The following is a 22879-nucleotide window of genomic DNA, read 5'->3' as shown; positions in this document are numbered from 1 at the left end:
GTCTACCTTGGAAACAATTTCATATTTTTTTGGACAAATCCAGATAATGCCAGAAAATCAAAAACTGAGAAAACTGATTAAGCAAGAGCCAGTTTTCCAAAAGTAACTGTGGGTCTGTGAAAACCAAAACACAAGGAAATTAATACACATTTCTAAATTAAAAATTGTCAGGTCAGCTGTTTAGAGCCATGGTGTAATACAGAGAATCCTGTCCTAGTTTTAGGTGTCAGCTTCTGTCTTTGGATGCGTCCACTAATAAAAGACAAAAAAGGGATTTGTGATCAACTCATCCAGATCACATGGTCACTGTGGATCAGAACAGCAGGAATGTGTTTCCACCGAGCACACTGCGACTTTTTGTCTGGAGATGATCAAGTTGCATGTGTTTACTCTGTACGTCCTGTGACCTGCAGTGATGCCGTGCTCCTCCTGCACAAGTTTAAGAAAAGACGCTCGAGTCCTGAGTGAAGACAGAATTTCAACTTGGTAAGAGTCAGAGCAAGTTGATGATGTGCTTCATCACCTGAGGTGTTGACCTAGTTACCGAGACCAGATCTCTTCTTCCTGTCATTGATGCGTGCAACCAAACAGAGTTTTTTAATCTCTCTGCTCCTGTAACGCAGTCATTTGTACTGTGTGAAACTCAGTATGCACATTGTCTCTTCATGCCCCTTTGCCTGAGAGCCAGCAGGCGAAAAGTCATTGTAGAGCTAACTGGGCTGCCAATAGTACGGGAGCAGCGCCTGGAGGCAGAGCTGACAGCACAGGATAGGAATGAAGCTCCAGGTCCACACAGGAACACGATCAGTGCATTATGAAGCCACACGCCCTGCAGCCGTGTTAAACAGTGTGTCCACACACACACACACACACACACACACACACACACACACACACACACACACACACACACACACACACACACACACACACACACACACACACACAACGGCGGCAGCACACTGCCTTAAAACTGTTCACCACCGTGAACGTACCAACCACATCGCTGCTCTCCAGCACCAGAAACCAGTTCTCATTCACTGGATTTTATCCAGTCTGGAAACTTCCATGCAGTTACATGACTTTGTTCTTTTGAGCTTCACTGGCTGGCGTTTCCGTCTGAGCTGCCCCCAGGCTGGTGCAGCACGCCCTTTAGCTCGCGGCTGCAGACCTGCTCAGGCTTCAGATGGGACCATCCACTCCCTGAAGAACCCTGAAGCCCTGTAGCACAGTGCTGTTATGAACACAAGCAGCGCAGATGCTCTGTCACTCCCGCTAAGAAACAACAAACCAGCTACACCTTTCTGGCCTGAGGTGGAGAGGAGACGGAGCTGAACCAGACAATGAAGCTCTGACATGATGTTCACTCTGAGTTGAGAGCATCAGGCCCACTTAAAAACACAAGTTGAGCTTCCGTTCAGACACACTTATTTTAATGTCAGGCTCGCAAATCCCCATCTAAGTGCTCCCAAACCCGAACCCCCCAAAAAACACTGGATTTCTCTGCAGGGTTCCCCTCCTGCATTCCCTCCATCCTGAGACCTGCGATCGTGCACAAAGGCAAGCTGGCTGCATGCACGACTGCTGGGGGGCGAGCCTCAGGGAGGGTGTGTGCGAAGAAAGAGCATGTGGGGTGAGGGGGAGAGACAGAGTGGCTGGGTGACACAGGGGGGAGTCAGTCAAACCCACAACTATCCTCAGGGCAGACATTGACCCCCTTCACTCAACTTTGGTCAGATTCTCTCCCTGGATTAAGGCAGGCGGCCGTGTTGATGGAAAAGGTCGCAGCGATAGTCATTAATCAGGAGGTCGCTGCTGTTCTGAGGAGGGACTCGTCAGCATCACCAACACGAAGAACAACAACAAAAACACACACGGGAAATGTTTGTGTTTGTCTGTGATGCTGTGTGTGAGAATGTGCACATAAAATGAAAAACAGGACATGTTGTTGTGGAAAAGGTCATCCTCAAACATGTTACCAATCACACACAGACTCGTGTGGGAACAAAGGACTCGGTTCAGGTTTATCACCTGAACAGTCTGTGACTTCAAGTCACATTTAAACTCCACTGACTGAAATTAATTTCAGTCACTCTTTCATACTTTCAAGTAGTGGTTCAAACCTACAAATCCTGGGGTCAGCTCAGACCTATGAGACACGCCTGCGTCGGTGAGTGAGCGAGTCCATCGCAGCCAGCTTGTGTCAGAAATAACAATACATGCTATCCTCTTGTATGTCACTGAATTAAAAGCTCGTAAATACGACAAAGTGTTTATACGGTGGTTAATTGTGATGCAGCAGAATAATAAAAAAAGAAAAAAAGCTACTATGTTCTGCCGATGTAATATTCCACAGACATGTCTGCCACCTGCTGGATGACTAGTGGATGGACAAATTGCAGAAAATTACAAACAGTGCTGGTTTGACAGATTGTATTTTCTTCACTATAAGCCACACTTTTTCACTTGTTTGTCTGGTCCTTTGACATACATTTCGAACCGTGTCAAAAATATATTGCATTATTATCTACAGCCACAAGATGGCACCGTCTACATGAGTGACAAGCTGCTTCTGTATATTGATCTGAATAAGATCATCATCCACACTCCAGAACAGAAGTTGGCATTAGCGTAGCATTAAGCTGGATGGTAACAGTATTAAAACAAAGAAGATCTGATTAAGGAGGAGGTGATGAGTCTCAGAGAAAGAGTGAAACTAAAAAGTCATGCTTTCAAAGTGAAAGAGCATGCTCTTGAATAGGGACAGGGAATGACCATCATACTACCAGGAATTCAACATTCACATGGTACTGGATCAGGAGACCGCGACACCCAGCTCTCTGTCGGACGACTGACTGTTAGCGCTCCTATACACCTTCAGGGGCCGTCATGAACACCAGTCTAATATTGATAAACAATAAATAAACACACACAGCACATAAATGTTGTGTGTCAGAGGTGCTAGAGATCTTCACTGCTGAGACCTCCTCTGACCGCCCTCATGTGGTCCTTGACGTGTGGGAGATCAACCCATGATTTCACATGACCTGCAACCTCATTACATCCACCGTGTGATTACGGTGGTGCTGTTTTTCTCCTAAGCCTTTACCTCTGCACCGACTGTGTTGCCGCCGCCCGGTGAGTCCAGCTTTCGCTTCTTACGTGGCCCAATGGCGGCGAGGGCCGTAAGGTTGGCATCCCGCTGTCGCATCTGTGCCAATTCCTGCTGCTGCATCTGTGAAACAAAACCCAAGAGAGATGGGAACATATTAATGCATGCACAAATCCATAACATGTAAAAACAGGACACACAGCTATGTGACGCTTAACCAGGATAAACTGTTTTATCAAGAAAAGTGTTTGTGTTTGAAATTAAAATGTTTATCAGCCATAAAAATGTACTACAAACATGTTTACATTGACATATGCATTGTCTGAGTCCGTTGCTGTGAATCCTGGTCCTCACGCACATCATTTCCATTTCCTCCAGCTCTACGTGCACATAATGAGCCACATCAGGCTGTGTACTGACAGGCAGAGAGGACTGTGGGAAGCTTTTCAAGCGGTTTAAATTTAAGTAAGAGGGTCGCAGTGCGAAAGTCTCAGCGGTTTGCACAGCTGCTGTGTGCAGATTCAGACATTTGGTGTATGTGCTTGGTTGAGGAGCCAATGGTGCGAAGCTACCATCTGTGGGATTATGACTGAACGCCTCTAAGTCAGAATCCTGCCTAGACGAAGCGATACCGAAGCGCCGTGGATTTTCGGTTAAGCAACTGTATGTGCAATTCATTGTAATTCATTGTCAGACAAAAATATTGGGTAGTTGTCATTAATAATGGTTTATTCATCTATTGGTCAAAAGTTTCCAAAATGTGCTACTTCATAACTGGTGCTATTATGGATCTGGGTCAGCTGTAAAACTGAACCAGAATCTTCTTGAACCAGATCACATACCACTAAAACATTTCACTGAAATTTTTCTTTAAATGTATGGATTATCTTGTCTACAGTCAGACAGAAAAACTCCAGTCCCAAAAGAATGCAGAAAAACTACTTCATGCATTGTTGCGTCTGCACTGGACTATTGTCAGTCCTTGTCCCCAGGTTGTAACAATAATTCTCTAAACACTCTATAAATGATCCTAACAAGGCTACGGAAGTACAGATCAGAGCTAGGACAAGAGTGCAATTAAATAAATAAAAATAAAAGTCGGGCTCCATCCTACAGCAAAGAGTTCATAGTTTCTTACTGCACCACAGAAACACTTCAGTACTAGTGTACTCGTATAGTTTCTAAAAGTGGAGTGGGAGCAAAGGTCTTTGGCTGCCACATGCTGCTTCTGTGAAAAATCTTTATGTTTGGAAATCAGGCACCATCACCATCTTTAAAAGTTGCATCAACTGTTCCTTTTGGTTAAGGCTTAAGATTACAGCTGGTACAACCTTCCAGAACTATCCTGCTTGTATAACAAACTAACCAAAGGAAGACATAGATGCCGCAGATATCAAGGCTTGTGAGCTGTTCACAAAAGTTCCAGCCAAAGTCCAGCAACAAGTGAAAAGAGTGAGGGTGGAACCTGATAAGTGTCAAAGCTCCATATGAAACAAGAAATATCAAAGGGTACATCAAGAAGTTGGTCCCCAAGGACGGATCATTAAGCGAGTATGTCCAACAGCATAAGACTTTGGAAGAAGGAGGACACATCACAGACGACCAGACCCCTCCATCACATGTACCTCCAGCAGATACAGGGGGTGACAGACATCAAGGGCTGAAGGACAGTGCACAGGCTCTGATTATGACAGCACAAGTACCAACCATGAGCACAAGGGTCACAGTGACAAGGGTCTACCAAATGAGAAAGAAGCTGAGACAGTCCTGGACCTGAGACAGTCCTGGACATTGCGACAGGACGCAAGATGCAAGCTGGGACATCGTACACAGAGAGGCACAACCAAGTAGATCGGATAGCGTACAGTATAATTTGCACCAAAAACATGTTTGGCGCAGAAGTACGGACATACCAAACTTCAATTGGGGAACACCACCAAAGGTAAATGAGAACACAGAAAAACGGATGGGCCAACAGACAGGTGCTGTCCAACCAGCCAGATACAGTGGTGGTTGAGGAGGAGCAGAAAAGGACAGTGATGATAGATTTGGCAATTCCAAGTAACAGAAAGCTGATGAGAGGATCAGGAAGTACAACCCCATTTCCAATGAAGTTGGGGTGTTGTGTGAAATGTGAATAAAAACAGAATACAGTGATTTGCAAATCATCTTCAACCTATATTCAATTGAATACACTACAAAGACAAGATATTTAATGTTCAAACTGATAGACATTTTTGTTTTTGTGCAAATATTTGCTAATTTTGAAATGGATACCTGCAACACATTTCAAAAAAGTTGGGACAGTGGCAACAAAACACTGGGAAAGTTGATGACTGCTCAAAGAACACCTGTTTGGAACATTCCACAAGTGAACAGGTTAAGTGGAAACAGGTGAGTGTCATGATTGGGTATAAAAGGAGCCTCCCCAAAAGGCTCAGCTGTTCACAAGCAAACATGGGGTGAGGATCACCACTTTGTAACCAACTGTGTGAAACAATTAGTTCAACAATTTAAGAACAATGTTTCTCAATGTGCAATTGCAAGGAATTTAGGAATTCCATCATCTACAGTCCATAATATAATCAGAAGATTCAGAGAATCTGGAGAACTTACTATACATAAGCGGCAAGGCCGAAAACCAACGCTGAATGCCCGTGAGCTTCGATCCCTCAGGCGGCGCTGAGATAGGGCCAGGATCACCACTTTGTGAAAAAATAGTCCAACAATTTAAGAACAATGTTTCTCAATGTTCAGTTGCAAGGAATTCTGGAGAACTTTGGTACGTTGGTTTTCGGCAAGTCCGAAAACCAACATTGAATGCCCGTGACCTTCGATCCCTCAGGCGGCACTGCATTAAAACTGACATCATTGTGTAAAGGATCTTACTGCGTGGGTTCAGGAACACTTCAGAAAGTCATTTTCAGTTAACACAATTTGTCGCTACATCTACAAGTGCAAGTTAAAACTCTACCATGCAAAGCGAAAGCCATATATCAGCAACATCCAGAAGCGCCGCTGCCTTCTCTGGACACGAGCTCATTTGAAATGGACAGACGCAAAGTGGAAAAGTGTGCTGTGGTCTGATGAGTCTACATTTCAAATTGTTTTTGGAAATCATGGACGTCGTGTCCTCTGGACAAAAGAGGAAAAAGACCATCCAGATTGTTACCAGCGCAAAGTTGAAAAGCCAGCATCTGTGATGGTATGGGGGTGTGTTAGTGCCCATGGCATGGCACCATCAATGCTGAAAGGTACATCTAGGTTTTGGAGCAACACATGCTGCCATCCAATCAACGTCTTTATCAAGGACATCCCTACTTATTTCAGCAAGACAATGCCAAGCCACATTCTGCACGTGTTACAACAGCGTGGCTTTGTAGTAAAAGAGTGCGGGTACTAGACTGGCCTGCCTGCAGCCCAGACCTGTCGCCCATTGAAAATGTGTGGAGCGGGGACTTCCGGTGGTGCGCAACGCGGTATGGCCGCATAACAGTGATCTCTGGCATTAGCCTCATATTTTCCCCAACTCGAGAGCAGCATTTTAGGTCAAACTACTAAATTCTATGATAGGAATGAGTGGGGACAAAAATAAGAAGGGAAGATACGGTTGACAGAACATTCCCGATGGTAAAATGGAGAACGAAGTCACGGCTGGCGCGGAAGGTTCGCTAACAGCGGGACAAGATGGCGAACGAGGCGAGGGCCTGGATGTAATCCGCGGCGCTGTGGGTGATGTTTTTGCGACTGAAATGGCCGTTCTGCGAGCCGAATTGAAAAACGACTTTAAGGAATTCCACACAGAATTTCGGGAGGACATAAAGAAACAGATGGTCGATTTTACAAAATAAATAAATCAAAAACTACGAGACACCGCAGACCAAGTGGACCAGGTGACTGAGCGAGTAAAGCAGGTAGAGGACACCATTGCAGATTCGGAACTCTGGGACATCGGAGTCAAAAACACCCTCATACAACTACTAGAAAATCAGCGGATCTTGCAGGACAAGGTGGATGATTTGGAGGGGCGTGCGAGGTGGAAAAACATCAGAATGTACGGCATCCCTGAAGACTTAGAGGGCACGTCCATTGCTACCTTTGTTGAAAATTTTATTAAAAGTGAGCTGGGCGCTGACATCGGCCTGGACCGAGCCCTCTGCATTGAACGTGCTTATCGTGCATCAGGACCGAAACCACTTGCAAGCGCACCCCCACGCTCAATAATAGTCCGCTTCCTTCGGTTCTCCGACAAAGAAAAGATCCTACACGCAGCTTGGAAAAAAGGGGTAAAGGTGCAAAACAAGCAGGTCTATTTCGACCATGACTACGCGCCAGAAGTGCAGAAAAAGAGACGCGAGTATATCCCCGTCAAGAAAGCCCTGAAAGGGAATGGAATTCGTTTCCAGACACCGTTAAGTAAGATGCGAGCTCATTATTCATCAGGCAGTGTGCTCTATAATAACGCGATTCAGGCTGCAGAGGATCTGCGAAAGCGGGGAATAACGGTGGACGAGATCAGCACGGGAGCCCGGACCAAAAAGATCACAGGAGAGACCCTCACGGAGTTACTGCCGTGGGAGATGCAGGAAGAATCCCGCAAGGTCGACTTTCAACAACATGTCAGGGAGAAACTCAGGGGATTCCGGATGGAACGGGGAAACGCCCAAATAAGCAAATGATGACGTCACCTGTTTCCACATTTTAATTTTGACTGGGCTAATTGTACTGTCTTGGATATGGAGTGGTATCTTCCTTCTCATTTCATAGTATAGGAGGGGCTGATGCCTAAGGACATAATTATAGCACACCAAATTTACCTTATCAGGCTAAGGGTGTTTTTTTGTTTGCTTTTTACTTTTATTTTTGGCCTACACTGATGAGGGGCCCCACTTTGTGGCCAATCCCCTTACTACCAAAGGACAATGCTTTATCCTTGTTTGTGGAAGTTCTTGTGATTGTTGTGTGTTTTTATTTGGTTTGAAGTTCAGGTTATGATGCTGTGAGGTCTGGGATGATTTATAAGTTCGAATTTCATCGATTAACATAATGACCTTTAAATATTATAATATACTGTCACTAAATGTTAATGGGCTGAACAATCCTATAAAGAGGAGTAAGTTAATTGCTAAAATGAAAAGGGAAAAGGTGGATATAGTGTATTGACAGGAAACACATCTCTCTAAGATAGAGCATGAGAAACTAAAGAAAATGGGCTTTACACATACATACTATTCGTCTCACAAAAGTGGCAAAAAGAGGGGAGTACCTATTCTTATTTTAAATAAAATAAAGTTTGAATTCGTGGCTGACATAAGTGATGAGGAGGGTAGATTTGTTTTGGTGAAAGGTAAAATAGACCAAAAAGATGTGATATTATTAAACATTTATGCGCCCCCAGGGAGTAAAATAGAATTTTTTAAAAAGGTGTTTAATTTAATTTCCACAGAAACTCAGGGACCCCTTATTTGCGCAGGAGATTTCAATTTATTGTTAAACCCTCAAATGGACACAAATAACACTGGCCGAAGAAACACAACTGTTGAGAAGCATGTAAAAAGAATCTTACGGGACTTGGGGCTGATTGATGTGTGGCGATTATTTCACAAGTCAGCATCAGGATTTACTTTTTACTCCGCTCGACATGGGGTGTATTCAAGGATAGATTGTTTCATGTATAATAGGGATATAAACAGGATAAGGGATCGTAGAATAGGTCAAAGAGATATCTCTAACCACTCAGGAGTTTACGTAACATTACATTTAGATGGGAGACAGAGAAACACCCTGTGGAGATTAAATACTAGTATGCTGGACGATCCCAGGTTCATAAAAGATATGATAACAGAGCTTGAGCAGTACTTAGAGGACAATAATAATGGGGAAACAAATCCACGCATTGTGTGGGACGCGGCTAAAGCTGTCCTTAGAGGAAAGATAATAGCCAAGGCAGCCATGATGAAGAGGAAAAAGGCACAAGAATTGCTACAGCTACAAAATAGACTAAAAATCTTAGAGCATTTACATCTGACTAATAAGGATACTACAGTGACACATCAAATCAGACAAATAAAACAGGAAATAGATAGGATTTTGGGTGAAGAGGTAGAGAAAAATATTCGATTTATGAAACAAAAGTACTATGAAATAGGACCCAAAGCAACTAAACTCTTAGCATGGCGGATCCAAAAACAGAAAGCTGAAAATACTATTTACAAAATTAGAGACCCGACAAATAATAAATTAGTAACTGACCTAGAAAAAATTCATAACGCTTTTGAAAGCTACTACAGATCTTTATATAGACGATCTAAGTATGTTGATGAAAGTATAATAGCAGATTTTTTAAACTCAGACCTCCCATCAATTAGTTCAGATGCAAATAATAGATTAACTTCATTAATAACCCATGAGGAAATAGATAAGGCTATATCAGCTCTTAATTCAAACAAATCACCAGCCACTGATGGGTTCCCTCCTGAATGGTATAAAACTTTGAGGGGAAGCCTTTAATTTTTCCCCAGAGCAGTCTCCCCTGTCTAAATACAATTTTAATTGGAATTCGACTAGCATAAAATATTTGGGAGTAAATTTACCAAAAGACTTGTCCCGAATATTTGAAATGAATTATAGACATACAAACAAAGAGATATACAACAAACTCAGTGCCTGGAGCCTGCTCCCCCTCGATTTCGGCAACAGAATACAGATTATTAAGATGAATATTCTCCCAAAACTATTGTACTTGTTTCTTGCTTTACCTATTTCCATACCTGAGAAACAATTCCGGGACTGGAATAAACACATCTCGAGATTTATTTGGTTCAATAAAAGACCAAGGGTTAGGTTTTGTACATTACAGTTGCCGAGGGAGAGAGGGGGGTTGGCTCTGCCCTCTTTGAGAGGGATTATTATATATCTGCACAGGTGAAATATTTGGTTTGTTGATGTAACCCATCCTATAGCGCACGATGGAAAACAATTGAGGTGTCTCTGTCAAGAATACCAATTCAGTCCAGATTGGGGTTTGTAACTCATGAAAAGGAATTCTTCTCAACAACTAGCCAATGGATCACCTTGGCACTAAAGGTGTGGGAGGAGCTGGTTAAGAAACTACAGCTTCAGGAAGAGATAAAAGTCCTAAGATGGCCAGCATATGACCCAGAGTTTTTACCCGCTGCCCAGGATAGTAGATTCAAACAGTGGGTGTGGCGGGGATTGACTGCTACATGCACGTTTATTAAAAAGTCTGGACCAATTCCCTTTGACACTTTGTGCGAGATTGGTGGCCTTAATAGACAAGATTTTTTTTTAGATATTTGCAACTCCATGATTATATTGTTAAAAAAACAAGCAATTGCACTGTCAGGGACTTCTCAATTGTTAATGTTTTTACTAATGCTTATAACCTTATTAAAAAATCTGGACCAATTCCCTTTGACACTTTGTGCGAGATTGGTGGCGTTAATAGACAAGATTTTTTTTTTAGATATTTGCAACTCCGTGATTATATTGTTAAAAAACAAGCAATTGCACTGTCAGGGACTTCTCAATTGTTAATGTTTTTACTAATGCTTATAACCTTGGAAGTAACAAAGCTCTAATAAGTAAGCTATACCAGGGCCTAATTAAATTTAAAGGGAACGCCACAGATTATATAAAACAAAAATTGGAGAAGGAAATCAATATTGATATAACAGAGGACATGTGGATAAAGAGCTGGGAAACACAATTCACAACAACAAACTCGAACACCTGGCGGGACTTTTGTTGGAAAAACATCATCCGCTTCTTTATAACATCCAGACAAAAGGCTAAATTCTGTACTACCCCTGCTGTGTGCTGGAGAGGCTGTGGGTAGGTCATGGCAGATCACGGACATATATTCTGGTCTTGCCCATTCATACAACTTTTTTGGACGGAAGTAAAAAAAATATGCTCCAAAACTCTAGGCTTTAATGTGACAGTTCATTTGTATCCATGTACTTGGGATGTTTCCCTGATGAGTGGGCCACAGACGACATCTATCTTTTGAAAATCCTCTTGGCATCAGCCAAGAAAGCTATTACAAAATGTTGGTTGACTAAAGACCCGCCCACTATAAGCCTTTTCATCTCCATAGTAGAGAGCATTAAGATGATGGAAGCTATGACTTATACCCTGCGGCTACAAGGCGACTTGGGAAAGAGACGCTGGAGAAAATGGCTGGACTTTAAAAGAGTTGTGACAGGAAAATGAATGTATAAAATCTGTAATCTCTGTATTGTTTGACATGTTGATCTCCTTTGACCTCACAATGTTGCATTTGTTATATGTTCAAAATACTTACAAATAAAAAGTAAAAAAAAAAAAAATGTGTGGAGCATCATGAAGCGCAAAATACGACAACAGAGACCCCGGACTGTTGAAAAACTGAAGTTGTACATCAAGCAAGAATGCGAAGGAATTCCACCTACAAAGCTTCAACAATTAGTGTCCTCAGTTCCCAAAAGCTTACTGAGTGTTGTTAGAAGGAAAGGTGATGTAACACAGTGGGAAACATACCACTGTCCCAGCTTTTTTGAAACGTGTTGCAGGCATCCACTTCGAAATGAGCAAATAATAAATATATGCAAATATTTGCACAAAAACAATAAAGTTTATCAGTTTGAACATTAAATATCTTGTCTTTGTGGTGTATTCAATTGAATATAGGTTGAAGAGGATTTGCAAATCATTGTATTCTGTTTTATTTACATTGTACGCAACATCCCAACTTCACTGGAATTGGGGTTGTACCTGGGGATGAATGAAGAACTAGCAAACATGAGGAAGGTAAAGCCCACTGTGATCCTAGTGACTGTAAAAGCTCTTGGCACTATGACCCGCAAACTATGAGAATGTCTTCAGTTGATTCCATGTGCAACATCAAAGGTCTCTGTCTGGAATACTGCAGTTTTTGGAATGGCTAAGATACTGCACAGGACTCTCAAACTGCCAGGCCTCTGGTGGAGGAACAGAGCTTAAGGGTTTCAATGTGTATGATTTAAAAAAAAAAAGAGAAAGAAGTGAGAATGTTCACGCTGATTTTATAGGTTAAAAAAGAAACTCTTGTATACCACAAGATACAGTATACCCCTGGATACTGTAGATTGAACTGAATGAGAGTCTACAACTCCCCCTGAATGAGACTCTAGTCCATCAAAGGTTACTTCTCCAGCTAAAGCTGGTACACATTTAGAGCTGAGTGGATAACAGAAATGTAGTGTTTGTCCATGTACACAAACAGGCGGTGTGACGCACACACCTGGAATCTAACCCTGGTATATAAACTGGGAGTACAACTCCTATGTCTCAGAGCCATCTGCTCTGTACAAGCTGTCAACCTCTGATACATCTTCCCTCTGGAAGATATATAAAATGGATGAAGATTTTTTTTTGTCAGACAATCAACAACATCATGGGTCTCTCTCCTTTCCGGCTGAGGGAGACGTCCATTGTGGGGAGATGCTTAATTGTGACCATTCTAACCCATATTGCAAGTGTGATTCAAACAGAGTTCATGAATGCTGCACAAAATACCAATACTTTTTAATCTTCTGATACCTTGAGATGTTTACAAGATTTTTGTAAAATAATGCTGCCAGTTTAATCACTGGATGCACATTCATGCTTGCTAATATAGTTCTGCTGAATTGTATATACAGTGTGTATATATAAAAAAAAAAAAAAAAAAAAAAAAAAAAAAAAAAATCACATAAAAAAAAAAATCGCAGGATTATTAGACTGGCTGCATACAGCAACACTTGACAAGAACATGCTTCAGTCAGACGCAAAATGTCACACTGACAATCTCTCAGTGTTTCTGGATTACTTCCTTGCATTGGAATTTAACAGACATTATTTTTGTTTTGGAGGACTTTCCATTTGTGGCTCAGTTGCTCTTCCTAATGTCTCATGACTGCTGTATCTTTATCAAACATACCTCCTTCGCCTTCTGCTTCAGTCGGGCCTGCTCAGGATCTTCTTGCCTTGCACGACTCTACAAGAACAAATATCAGTCAGTGTCCTCATCTTCATCTGATGAAACTCAATAACGCTTCCTCAGTAATCTGTAGAACAGAATTATTATTTCTCATTTTCAAAGTGGAATCTACATGTAGCAAATATTCAGACACGGAATGTATGAATCAACATGAGCCATATCAGCAAGAAAATAGCATGCTTTTTGTGTGTTTGTAGACCATCAAAAACAAACAAAAAAATACACAACAACGACAACAAAACAAACCAGTGTATTCACCACATTTCTTTTTTTAAGTAGGACAAGTCAGATTGAGGAACATGCACATTGCTGCAGACTTTAATGGAATACGGTGTCTCCACACTGAGCAGGTTGGACACTGGAGTGTCAATCCTGCCACCAACCCCCTGTGAGAAGACTTCTTGAAAGGAAAACAAAAATGACAAGTTGTTTGTCCTTAAGAATCAGAACCTCTCACCCAATTGGTACCATCGAGTTGAGGGCCAGGTCCTTTGGAACTCCCTGACAGTTAAATCCTCCCTGATTTGACCCGGAAAAGTAGGTGAAAGTTGGTGCTCTCTGAACTCACACCAAGCAGTTGTGAGAAGAATCTTCTTTCCTCAAATATTTTGGCTTTGCCATGAATTAGTTTTGCCACGGCCACGGGCACACATGCGGGCAAACATACAACTCAACTGCGGGCAAACCCAACTCTATAAGTTCCTGTAGAGTGGCAGAGTTACAAGTTGTTTTGAAAATAAACAAAAATAACTGTAATTTTAATAAAGCATTTAATTTTTGAACTGTGTCAAACTCTTGCGATTTCTTTTAACTCTGTCTTTTTGTGTAAATGTTATCTGTCTACGGCTGTTCTTCTGAGAACATTATAATGTGAAAACCAAATCATAATTTTTCAAAATGTTGATACTCAAGTCAGAGAAAATTTCTACAACATGATCAAAAATAAATAAAACTAGAGCTCTGAGACAAAACTCACAAACTGCTCCCCCAACAACACCACTCTGAGTGCTGTTTATTTTTATAGCTTTTAAGCCCCTTTCACACTGGACCTGCTTCAAGTTGCATGTGCTGTGTATCTAATAACACAGGACCATCTGTGAGTGGATGTGGAGATGAAGAGTTATACTGGATGTGGACATGTCCTGTCTCTGACAATCAGTCTGTGAGCAGGACTTATGGACTTTATTTATCGAGAGAGAACTTTAGGTGAGCGCGACAAGCTGCAGTCAGACTGCAATGAGCTTTTTTTTTTCTTTTAATTGTTCACGTGTGCTCTTTGAGTGGTATAGTTTTACTGCATTATGTACACAGTAAAGTACACCAATCCTGCGTGATTTATAGTTCGGCAACAATGGAGCACAGCAGGAATAACAAACTGGCGTCGGGGAACGTTATATTGTGTGGGTGTGGCATCCAGTCATGTTAAGTACCGTTAAGTTGCCTCAACTTGTGAGAAAACTACTTCCGTTCTGCGTTCTGTGCTCAACGCAGAAAAAATTAAATGTCTAATTTTTGGCGTCCATTTCACTGGCAGACAAACATCCCGCTGGTACCCTTTGCGTTCCTAACGGTGTTCTGGCGTTAGACTGCATCCTCTCTGCACTGGGTTGCATCAACTTGGTGTCGTCATGACACCGCATGATGCAATTCGAAGCAGGCCCAGTCTGAAATGGGGTTTAAGCACCAGGTGCTTATATATATATATTTTTTTTCTTTATGGCCTGTGATTAACAAGTTTTAAGTGTTTTTTTTTCTTGGCTGAGATAGGCTCTCTCTGAGTGACCAGGCCATAATTGGAACACACTCTCTCGTCCCCTTTTTTAATGATCGGGGCCACCACCCCAGAGATGCTGTCCTGGACTTCAATGCAACATTGAGGTAATTGGATGTGAAGATAATTTCTTTGTACTTGTTGTAATGACAATAAATCATTCATTCATTCATTCATTCATTCATCACTGTATAAGAGCTTCACCCATGACAGCCCAACAACATCCAGAGACTTCACCATCTCAGGACGAGCTTCGTCCACCCTCTGAGTTTTTTGATGACCTTGGTGACTTCCACTGAAGTGATGGCCACAGATCCGCCCAAGTTTTCCATCCCTGCCTACTCAACTGAGGGCATGTCAGTAGGGTTGAGGAGATCCTCAAAGTGGTCTTTGCACCGCCTGACAATATCCTCAGTCCAGCTCTCCTCCCTTGCCGAACAGTCTGGGCTAAGAACTGCCTCCTCCCTTTCCTGAGACACCTGACAGTTACCAGAACCGCTTTGAGGCTGAATAAAAGTAATTTTCCCACATATGAATTTTTGCCTAAGACGCTGCTGAGGCTGCAGATACTCATATCTTTAAGTAATATGCAGAAAAAGCTTCTGATCTGCTGGATACTAGGGAAGTTTCTGGCAGGATTTATCCCATTAACTGAGATAAAATAAATAAATGAATGAATAAACAACAGAAGAATGGCACCCCCACCACCACAAAAAAGTAGATGCAGTACACATCTGTAGTACATAGTGTGTACATATCATTATTTATATCAGGGTAGGGATTAGACATTGAAGTCAACTGCAGTACACAGACACAAGCAACTTAGAACTGGCCGATGATTTATTCTAGTCGGTGTAGTTAGTGCAAAATTGGAACCAAAAACACTTTAGAAACAGATCTGCATGAAATGCAGACAGGGCAGGACTGACTGGACTTTGAATCTGAAGATGAGCAAGTACAATTTCATTAAAAACTATGACGATACTGATGAGGATGGACCAACAAGAACAGACCAATAAGCAACACACACTGATGAGGGCAGAACTTGGCGCAGGTGTGTGATTATTTATGAAGTTTAGGTGTGAACGAGACAGAGATTGGGCTGACTGAACAATTCACACCCAGACACCAGAGGGAGCCAGAGACGAGGTGAGAGACGTATAGCAAACTAATTAAAAACATGACGATAAATACTTAACCCCACAACAAATGATGCCGGACGTGAAACACACACAGCAAAAGCTCGGAAGCTGTTGTTGTTCTTTTTAAATGAGATAGAAACATATTATGCCATGTTCAACTCCAGGGGGCAATGTTTACAGTGATGTGTATTGTGTGACTAGTGTCCTGTTGAATGTGTAGGGACGTCAACCCAAATAATCAATCAATCAATCAATCAATCAATCAATTTTATTTATATAGCGCCAAATCACAACAAACAGTTGCCCCAAGGCGTTTTATATTGTAAGGCAAGGCCATACAATAATTACGTAAAAACCCCAACGGTCAAAACGACCCCCTGTGAGCAAGCACTTGGCAACAGTGGGAAGGAAAAACTCCCTTTTAACAGGAAGAAACCTCCAGCAGAACCAGGCTCAGGGAGGGGCAGTCTTCTGCTGGGACTGGTTGGGGCTGAGGGAGAGAACCAGGAAAAAGACATGCTGTGGAGGGGAGCAGAGATCAATCACTAATGATTAAATGCAGAGTGGTGCATACAGAGCAAAAAGAGAAAGAAACACTCAGTGCATCATGGGAACCCCCCAGCAGTCTAAGTCTATAGCAGCATAACTAAGGGATGGTTCAGGGTCACCTGATCCAGCCCTAACTATAAGCTTTAGCAAAAAGGAAAGTTTTAAGCCTAATCTTAAAAGTAGAGAGGGTGTCTGTCTCCCTGATCTGAATTGGGAGCTGGTTCCACAGGAGAGGAGCCTGAAAGCTGAAGGCTCTGCCTCCCATTCTACTCTTACAAACCCTAGGAACTACAAGTAAGCCTGCAGTCAGAGCGAAGCCCTCTATTGGGGTGATATGGTACTATGAGGTCCCTAAGATAAGATGGGACCTGATTATTCAAAACCTTATAAGTAAGAAGAAGAATTTTAAATTCTATTCTAGAATTAACAGGAAGCCAATGAAGAGAGGCCAGTATGGGTGAGATATGCTCTCTCCTTCTAGTCCCCGTCAGTACTGTAGCTGCAGCATTTTGAATTAACTGAAGGCTTTTCAGGGAACTTTTAGGACAACCTGATAATAATGAATTACAATAGTCTAGCCTAGAGGAAATAAATGCATGAATTAGTTTTTCAGCATCACTCTGAGACAAGACCTTTCTAATTTTAGAGATATTGCGTAAATGCAAAAAAGCAGTCCTACATATTTGTTTAATATGCGCATTGAATGACATATCCTGATCAAAAGTGACTCCAAGATTTCTCACCGTATTACAACCCCTGGCAAAAATTATGGAATCACCGGCCTCGGAGGATGTTCATTCAGTTGTTTAATTTTGTAGAAAAAAAGCAGATCACACACATGACACAAAACTAAACAACAGCTCTCCAAGGTGTGTTCACTCCTTTTTAGATGCAGACTAACGAACAGATCTGATATGATGCAGGTGTTAATTTGGAGGATGAAAATTTACAGGGTGATTCCATAATTTTTTCCTCAGAATTGAGTGAGTCCATATTTTTTTTCCTCTGCTTGGTCTAAAACAGTAACCGTTACTGACTGCCACAATCTTTTTTTCTTGATTTCTTATAGTGTTTCTTAAAGCCAGAAAGTTGCCATTTGAAATGACTTTAGTTTTGTGTCATGTCTGTGATCTGCTTTTTTCCTACAAAATTAAACAACTGAATGAACATCCTCTGAGGCCGGTGATTCCATAATTTTTGCCAGGGGTTGTACTAGAGGTCAGGGTAATGCCATCCAGAGTAAGGATCTGGTTAGACACCATGTTTCTAAGATTTGTGGGGCCAAGTACAATAACTTCAGTTTTATCTGAGTTTAAAAGCAGGAAATTAGAGGTCATCCATGTCTTTATGTCTGTAAGACAATCCTGCAGTTTAGCTAATTGGTGTGTGTCCTCTGGCTTCATGGATAGATAAAGCTGGGTATCATCTGCGTAACAATGAAAATTTAAGCAATGCCGTCTAATAATACTGCCTAAGGGAAGCATGTATAAAGTGAATAAAATTGGTCCTAGCACAGAACCTTGTGGAACTCCATAATTAACCTTAGTCTGTGAAGAAGATTCCCCATTTACATGAACAAATTGTAATCTATTAGATAAATATGATTCAAACCACCGCAGCCCAGTGCCTTTAGTACCTATGGCATGCTCTAATCTCTGTAATAAAATTTTATGGTCAACAGTATCAAAAGCAGCACTGAGGTCTAACAGAACAAGCACAGAGATGAGTCCACTGTCTGAGGCCATAAGAAGATCATTTGTAACCTTCACTAATGCTGTTTCTGTACTATGATGAATTCTAAAACCTGACTGAAACTCTTCAAATAGACCATTCCTCTGCAGATGATCAGTTAGCTGTTTTACAACTACCCTTTCAAGAATTTTTGAGAGAAAAGGAAGGTTGGAGATTGGCCTATAATTAGCTAAGATAGCTGGGTCAAGTGATGGCTTTTTAAGTAATGGTTTAATTACTGCCACCTTAAAAGCCTGTGGTACATAGCCAACTAATAAAGATAGATTGATCATATTTAAGATCGAAGCATTAAATAATGGTAGGGCTTCCTTGAGCAGCCTGGTAGGAATGGGATCTAATAGACATGTTGATGGTTTGGATGAAGGAACTAATGAAAATAACTCAGACAAAACAATCTGAGAGAAAGAGTCTAACCAAATACCGGCATCACTGAAAGCAGCCAAAGATAACGATACGTCTTTGGGATGGTTATGAGTAATTTTTTCTCTAATAGTTAAAATTTTATTAGCAAAGAAAGTCATGAAGTCATTACTAGTTAAAGTTAAAGGAATACTAAGCTCAATAGAGCTCTGACTCTTTGTCAGCCTGGCTACAGTGCTGAAAAGAAACCTGGGGTTGTTCTTATTTTCTTCAATTAGTGATGAGTAGTAAGATGTCCTAGCTTTACGGAGGGCTTTTTTATAGAGCAACAGACTCTTTTTCCAGGCTAAGTGAAGATCTTCTAAATTAGTGAGACGCCATTTCCTCTCCAACGTACGGGTTATCTGCTTTAAGCTGCGAGTTTGTGAGTTATACCACGGAGTCAGGCACTTCTGATTTAAAGCTCTCTTTTTCAGAGGAGCTACAGCATCCAAAGTTGTGTTCAATGAGGATGTAAAACTACTGACGAGATACTCTATCTCACTTACAGAGTTTAGGTAGCTACTCTGCACTGTGTTGGTATATGGCATTAGAGAACATAAAGAAGGAATCATATCCTTAAACCTAGTTACAGCGCTTTCTGAAAGACTTCTAGTGTAATGAAACTTATTCCCCACTGCTGGGTAGTCCAGATGCTGAGAATGACAGCCTCAACACTGCATTTAATCTATTATTAGACTCAACTGGCTTTGCTCAAAATGTAAATGAGTCCACCCACCACTTTAATCATATCTTAGATCTTGTTCTGACTTATGGTATGGAAAATGAAGACTTAACAGTATTCCCTGAAAACCCCCTTCTGTCTGATCATTTCTTAATAACATTTACATTTACTCTGATGGACTACCCAGCAGTGGGGAATAAGTTTCATTACACTAGAAGTCTTTCAGAAAGCGCTGTAACTAGGTTTAAGGATATGATTCCTTCTTTATGTTCTCTAATGCCATATCAATCAATCAATCAATCAATTTTATTTATATAGCGCCAAATCACAACAAACAGTTGCCCCAAGGCGCTTTAATATACCAACACAGTGCAGAGTAGCTACCAAAGCTAGGACATCTTACTACTCATCACTAATTGAAGAAAATAAGAACAACCCCAGGTTTCTTTTCAGCACTGTAGCCAGGCTGACAAAGAGTCAGAGCTCTATTGAGCTTAGTATTCCTTTAACTTTAACTAGTAATGACTTCATGACTTTCTTTGCTAATAAAATTTTAACTATTAGAGAAAAAATTACTCATAACCATCCCAAAGACGTATCGTTATCTTTGGCTGCTTTCAGTGATGCCGGTATTTGGTTAGACTCTTTCTCTCAGATTGTTCTGTCTGAGTTATTTTCATTAGTTCCTTCATCCAAACCATCAACATGTCTATTAGACCCCATTCCTACCAGGCTGCTCAAGGAAGCCCTACCATTATTTAATGCTTCGATCTTAAATATGATCAATCTATCTTTATTAGTTGGCTATGTACCACAGGCTTTTAAGGTGGCAGTAATTAAACCATTACTTAAAAAGCCATCACTTGACCCAGCTATCTTAGCTAATTATAGGCCAATCTCCAATCTTCCTTTTCTCTCAAAAAGTCTTGAAAGGGTAGTTGTAAAACAGCTAACTGATCATCTGCAGAGGAATGGTCTATTTGAAGAGTTTTCAGTCAGGTTTTAGAATTCATCATAGTACAGAAACAGCATTAGTGAAGGTTACAAATGATCTTCTTATGGCCTCAGACAGAGGACTCATCTCTGTGCTTGTTCTGTTAGACCTCAGTGCTGCTTTTGATACTGTTGACCATAAAATTTTATTACAGAGATTAGAGCATGCCATAGGTATTAAAGGCACTGGGCTGCGGTGGTTTGAATCATATTTATCTAATAGATTACAATTTGTTCATGTAAATGGGGAATCTTCTTCACAGACTAAGGTTAATTATGGAGTTCCACAAGGTTCTGTGCTAGGACCAATTTTATTCACTTTATACATGCTTAGCTTAGGCAGTATTATTAGACGGCATATATTAAATTTTCATTGTTACGCAGATGATACCCAGCTTTATCTATCCATGAAGCCAGAGGACACACACCAATTAGCTAAACTGCAGGATTGTCTTACAGACATAAAGACATGGATGACCTCTAATTTCCTGCTTTTAAACTCAGATAAAACTGAAGTTATTGTACTTGGCCCCACAAATCTTAGAAACATGGTGTCTAACCAGATCCTTACTCTGGATGGCATTACCCTGACCTCTAGTAATACTGTGAGAAATCTTGGAGTCATTTTTGAATCAGGATATGTCATTCAATGCGCATATTAACAAATATGTAGGACTGCTTTTTTGCATTTACGCAATATCTCTAAAATTAGAAAGGTCTTGTCTCAGAGTGATGCTGAAAAAACTAATTCATGCATTTATTTCCTCTAGGCTGGACTATTGTAATTCATATTATCAGGTTGTCCTAAAAGTTCCCTGAAAAAGCCTTCAGTTAATTCAAAATGCTGCAGCTAGAGTACTAACAGGGACTAGAAGGAGAGAGCATATCTCACCCATATTGGCCTCTCTTCATTGGCTTCCTGTTAATTCTAGAATAGAATTAAAATCTTCTTCGTACTTATAAAGGTTTTGAATAATCAGGTCCCATCTTATCTTAGGGACCCTCATAGTACCATATCACCCCCAATAGAGCGCTTCGCTCTGACTGCAGGCTTACTTGTAGTTCCTAGGGTTTGTAAGAGTAGAATAGGAGGCAGAGCCTTCAGCTTTCAGGCTCCTCTCCTGTGGAACCAGCTCCCAATTCAGATCAGGGAGACAGACACCCTCTCTACTTTTTAAGATTAGGCCTTAAAACTTTCCTTTTGCTAAAGCTTATAGTTAGGGCTGGATCAGGTGACCCTGAACCATCCCTTAGTTATGCTGCTATAGACTTAGACTGCTGGGGGGTTCCCATGATGCACTGAGTGTTTCTTTCTCTTTTGCTCTGTATGCCACACTCTGACATTTAATCATTAGTGATTGATCTCTGCTCCCCTCCACAGCATGTCTTTTTTCTTGATTCTCTCCCCTCAGCACCAACCAGTCCCAGCAGAAGACTGCCCCTCCCTGAGCCTGGTTCTGCTGGAGGTCTTCTCCTGTTAAAAGGGAGTTTTTTCCTTCCCACTGTCGCCAAGGTGCTTGCTCACAGGGGGTCGTTTTGACCGTTGGGGTTTTTACGTAATTATTGTATGGCCTTGCCTTACAATATAAAACGCCTTGGGGCAACTGTTTGTTGTGATTTGGCGCTATATAAATAAAATTTATTGAATTGATTGAATTATCTATGAAGCCCACCTCATTTTTTGGACACCACTCAGACAGCCAGCAATTCAGGGAGAACATGCGGCTAAACATGTCACTCCCAGTCCGATTGGGGAGGGGCCCAGAGAAACATTGTTTTTGCAAAGTTACACACCGATTCAATGTTAATTTTAGTGACCTCCGATTGGCGTAACCGGGTGTCATTACTGCCGACGTGAATTACAATCTTACCAAATTTACGCTTAGCCTTAGCCAGCAGTTTCAAATTTCCTTCAATGTCGCCTGCTCTTGGCCCCGGAAGACAATTGACTATAGTTGCTGGTGTCGCTAACTTCACATTTCTCAAAACAGAGTCGCCAATAACCAGAGTTTGATCCTCGGCAGGTGTGTCGTTGAGTGGGGAAAAAACGGTTAGAAATGTGAACGGGTTGGCGGTGTACACAGGGCTTCTGTTTAGAACTACGCTTCCTCCTCACAGTCACCTAGTCGGCTTGCTTTCCCGGCTGCTCGGATCTGCCAGAGGGAAACTATCGGCGGCTAAGCTACCTTGGTCCGCACCGATTACAGGGGCCTGGCTAGCTGTAGAATTTTCCACGGTGCGGAGCCGAGTCTCCAATTCGCCCAGCCTGGCCTCCAAAGCTACGAATAAGCTACACTTATTACAAGTACCATTACTGCTAAAGGAGGCCGAGGAATAACTAAACATTTCACACCCAGAGCAGAAAAGTGCGGGAGAGACAGGAGAAGCCGCCATGCTAAACCGGCTAAGAGCTAGTAGCTGCGCTAAGCTAGCAGATTCCTAAAAACACACAAAG

General features: G+C 41.6%; 1 protein-coding gene across 1 annotated transcript in view; it reads right to left on the bottom strand.

Moving 5' to 3' along the window:
- The window catches only part of LOC117515424 (transcription initiation factor TFIID subunit 4-like), a 106262-nt gene that overhangs the window by 8345 nt on the left and 75038 nt on the right, over positions 1-22879 (bottom strand). The window contains 2 exon segments of the mRNA XM_034175990.1: positions 3110-3235; positions 13074-13130. Coding sequence (XP_034031881.1) covers positions 3110-3235; positions 13074-13130 — 183 coding nt within the window.

The sequence above is a fragment of the Thalassophryne amazonica genome, chromosome 8, assembly GCF_902500255.1.
Source record: "Thalassophryne amazonica chromosome 8, fThaAma1.1, whole genome shotgun sequence".
In the NCBI taxonomy this organism is placed as follows: domain Eukaryota; kingdom Metazoa; phylum Chordata; class Actinopteri; order Batrachoidiformes; family Batrachoididae; genus Thalassophryne; species Thalassophryne amazonica.
The sequence above is the reverse complement of the archived record's forward strand: the minus strand, read 5'-3'. Positions and strand labels throughout refer to the sequence as shown.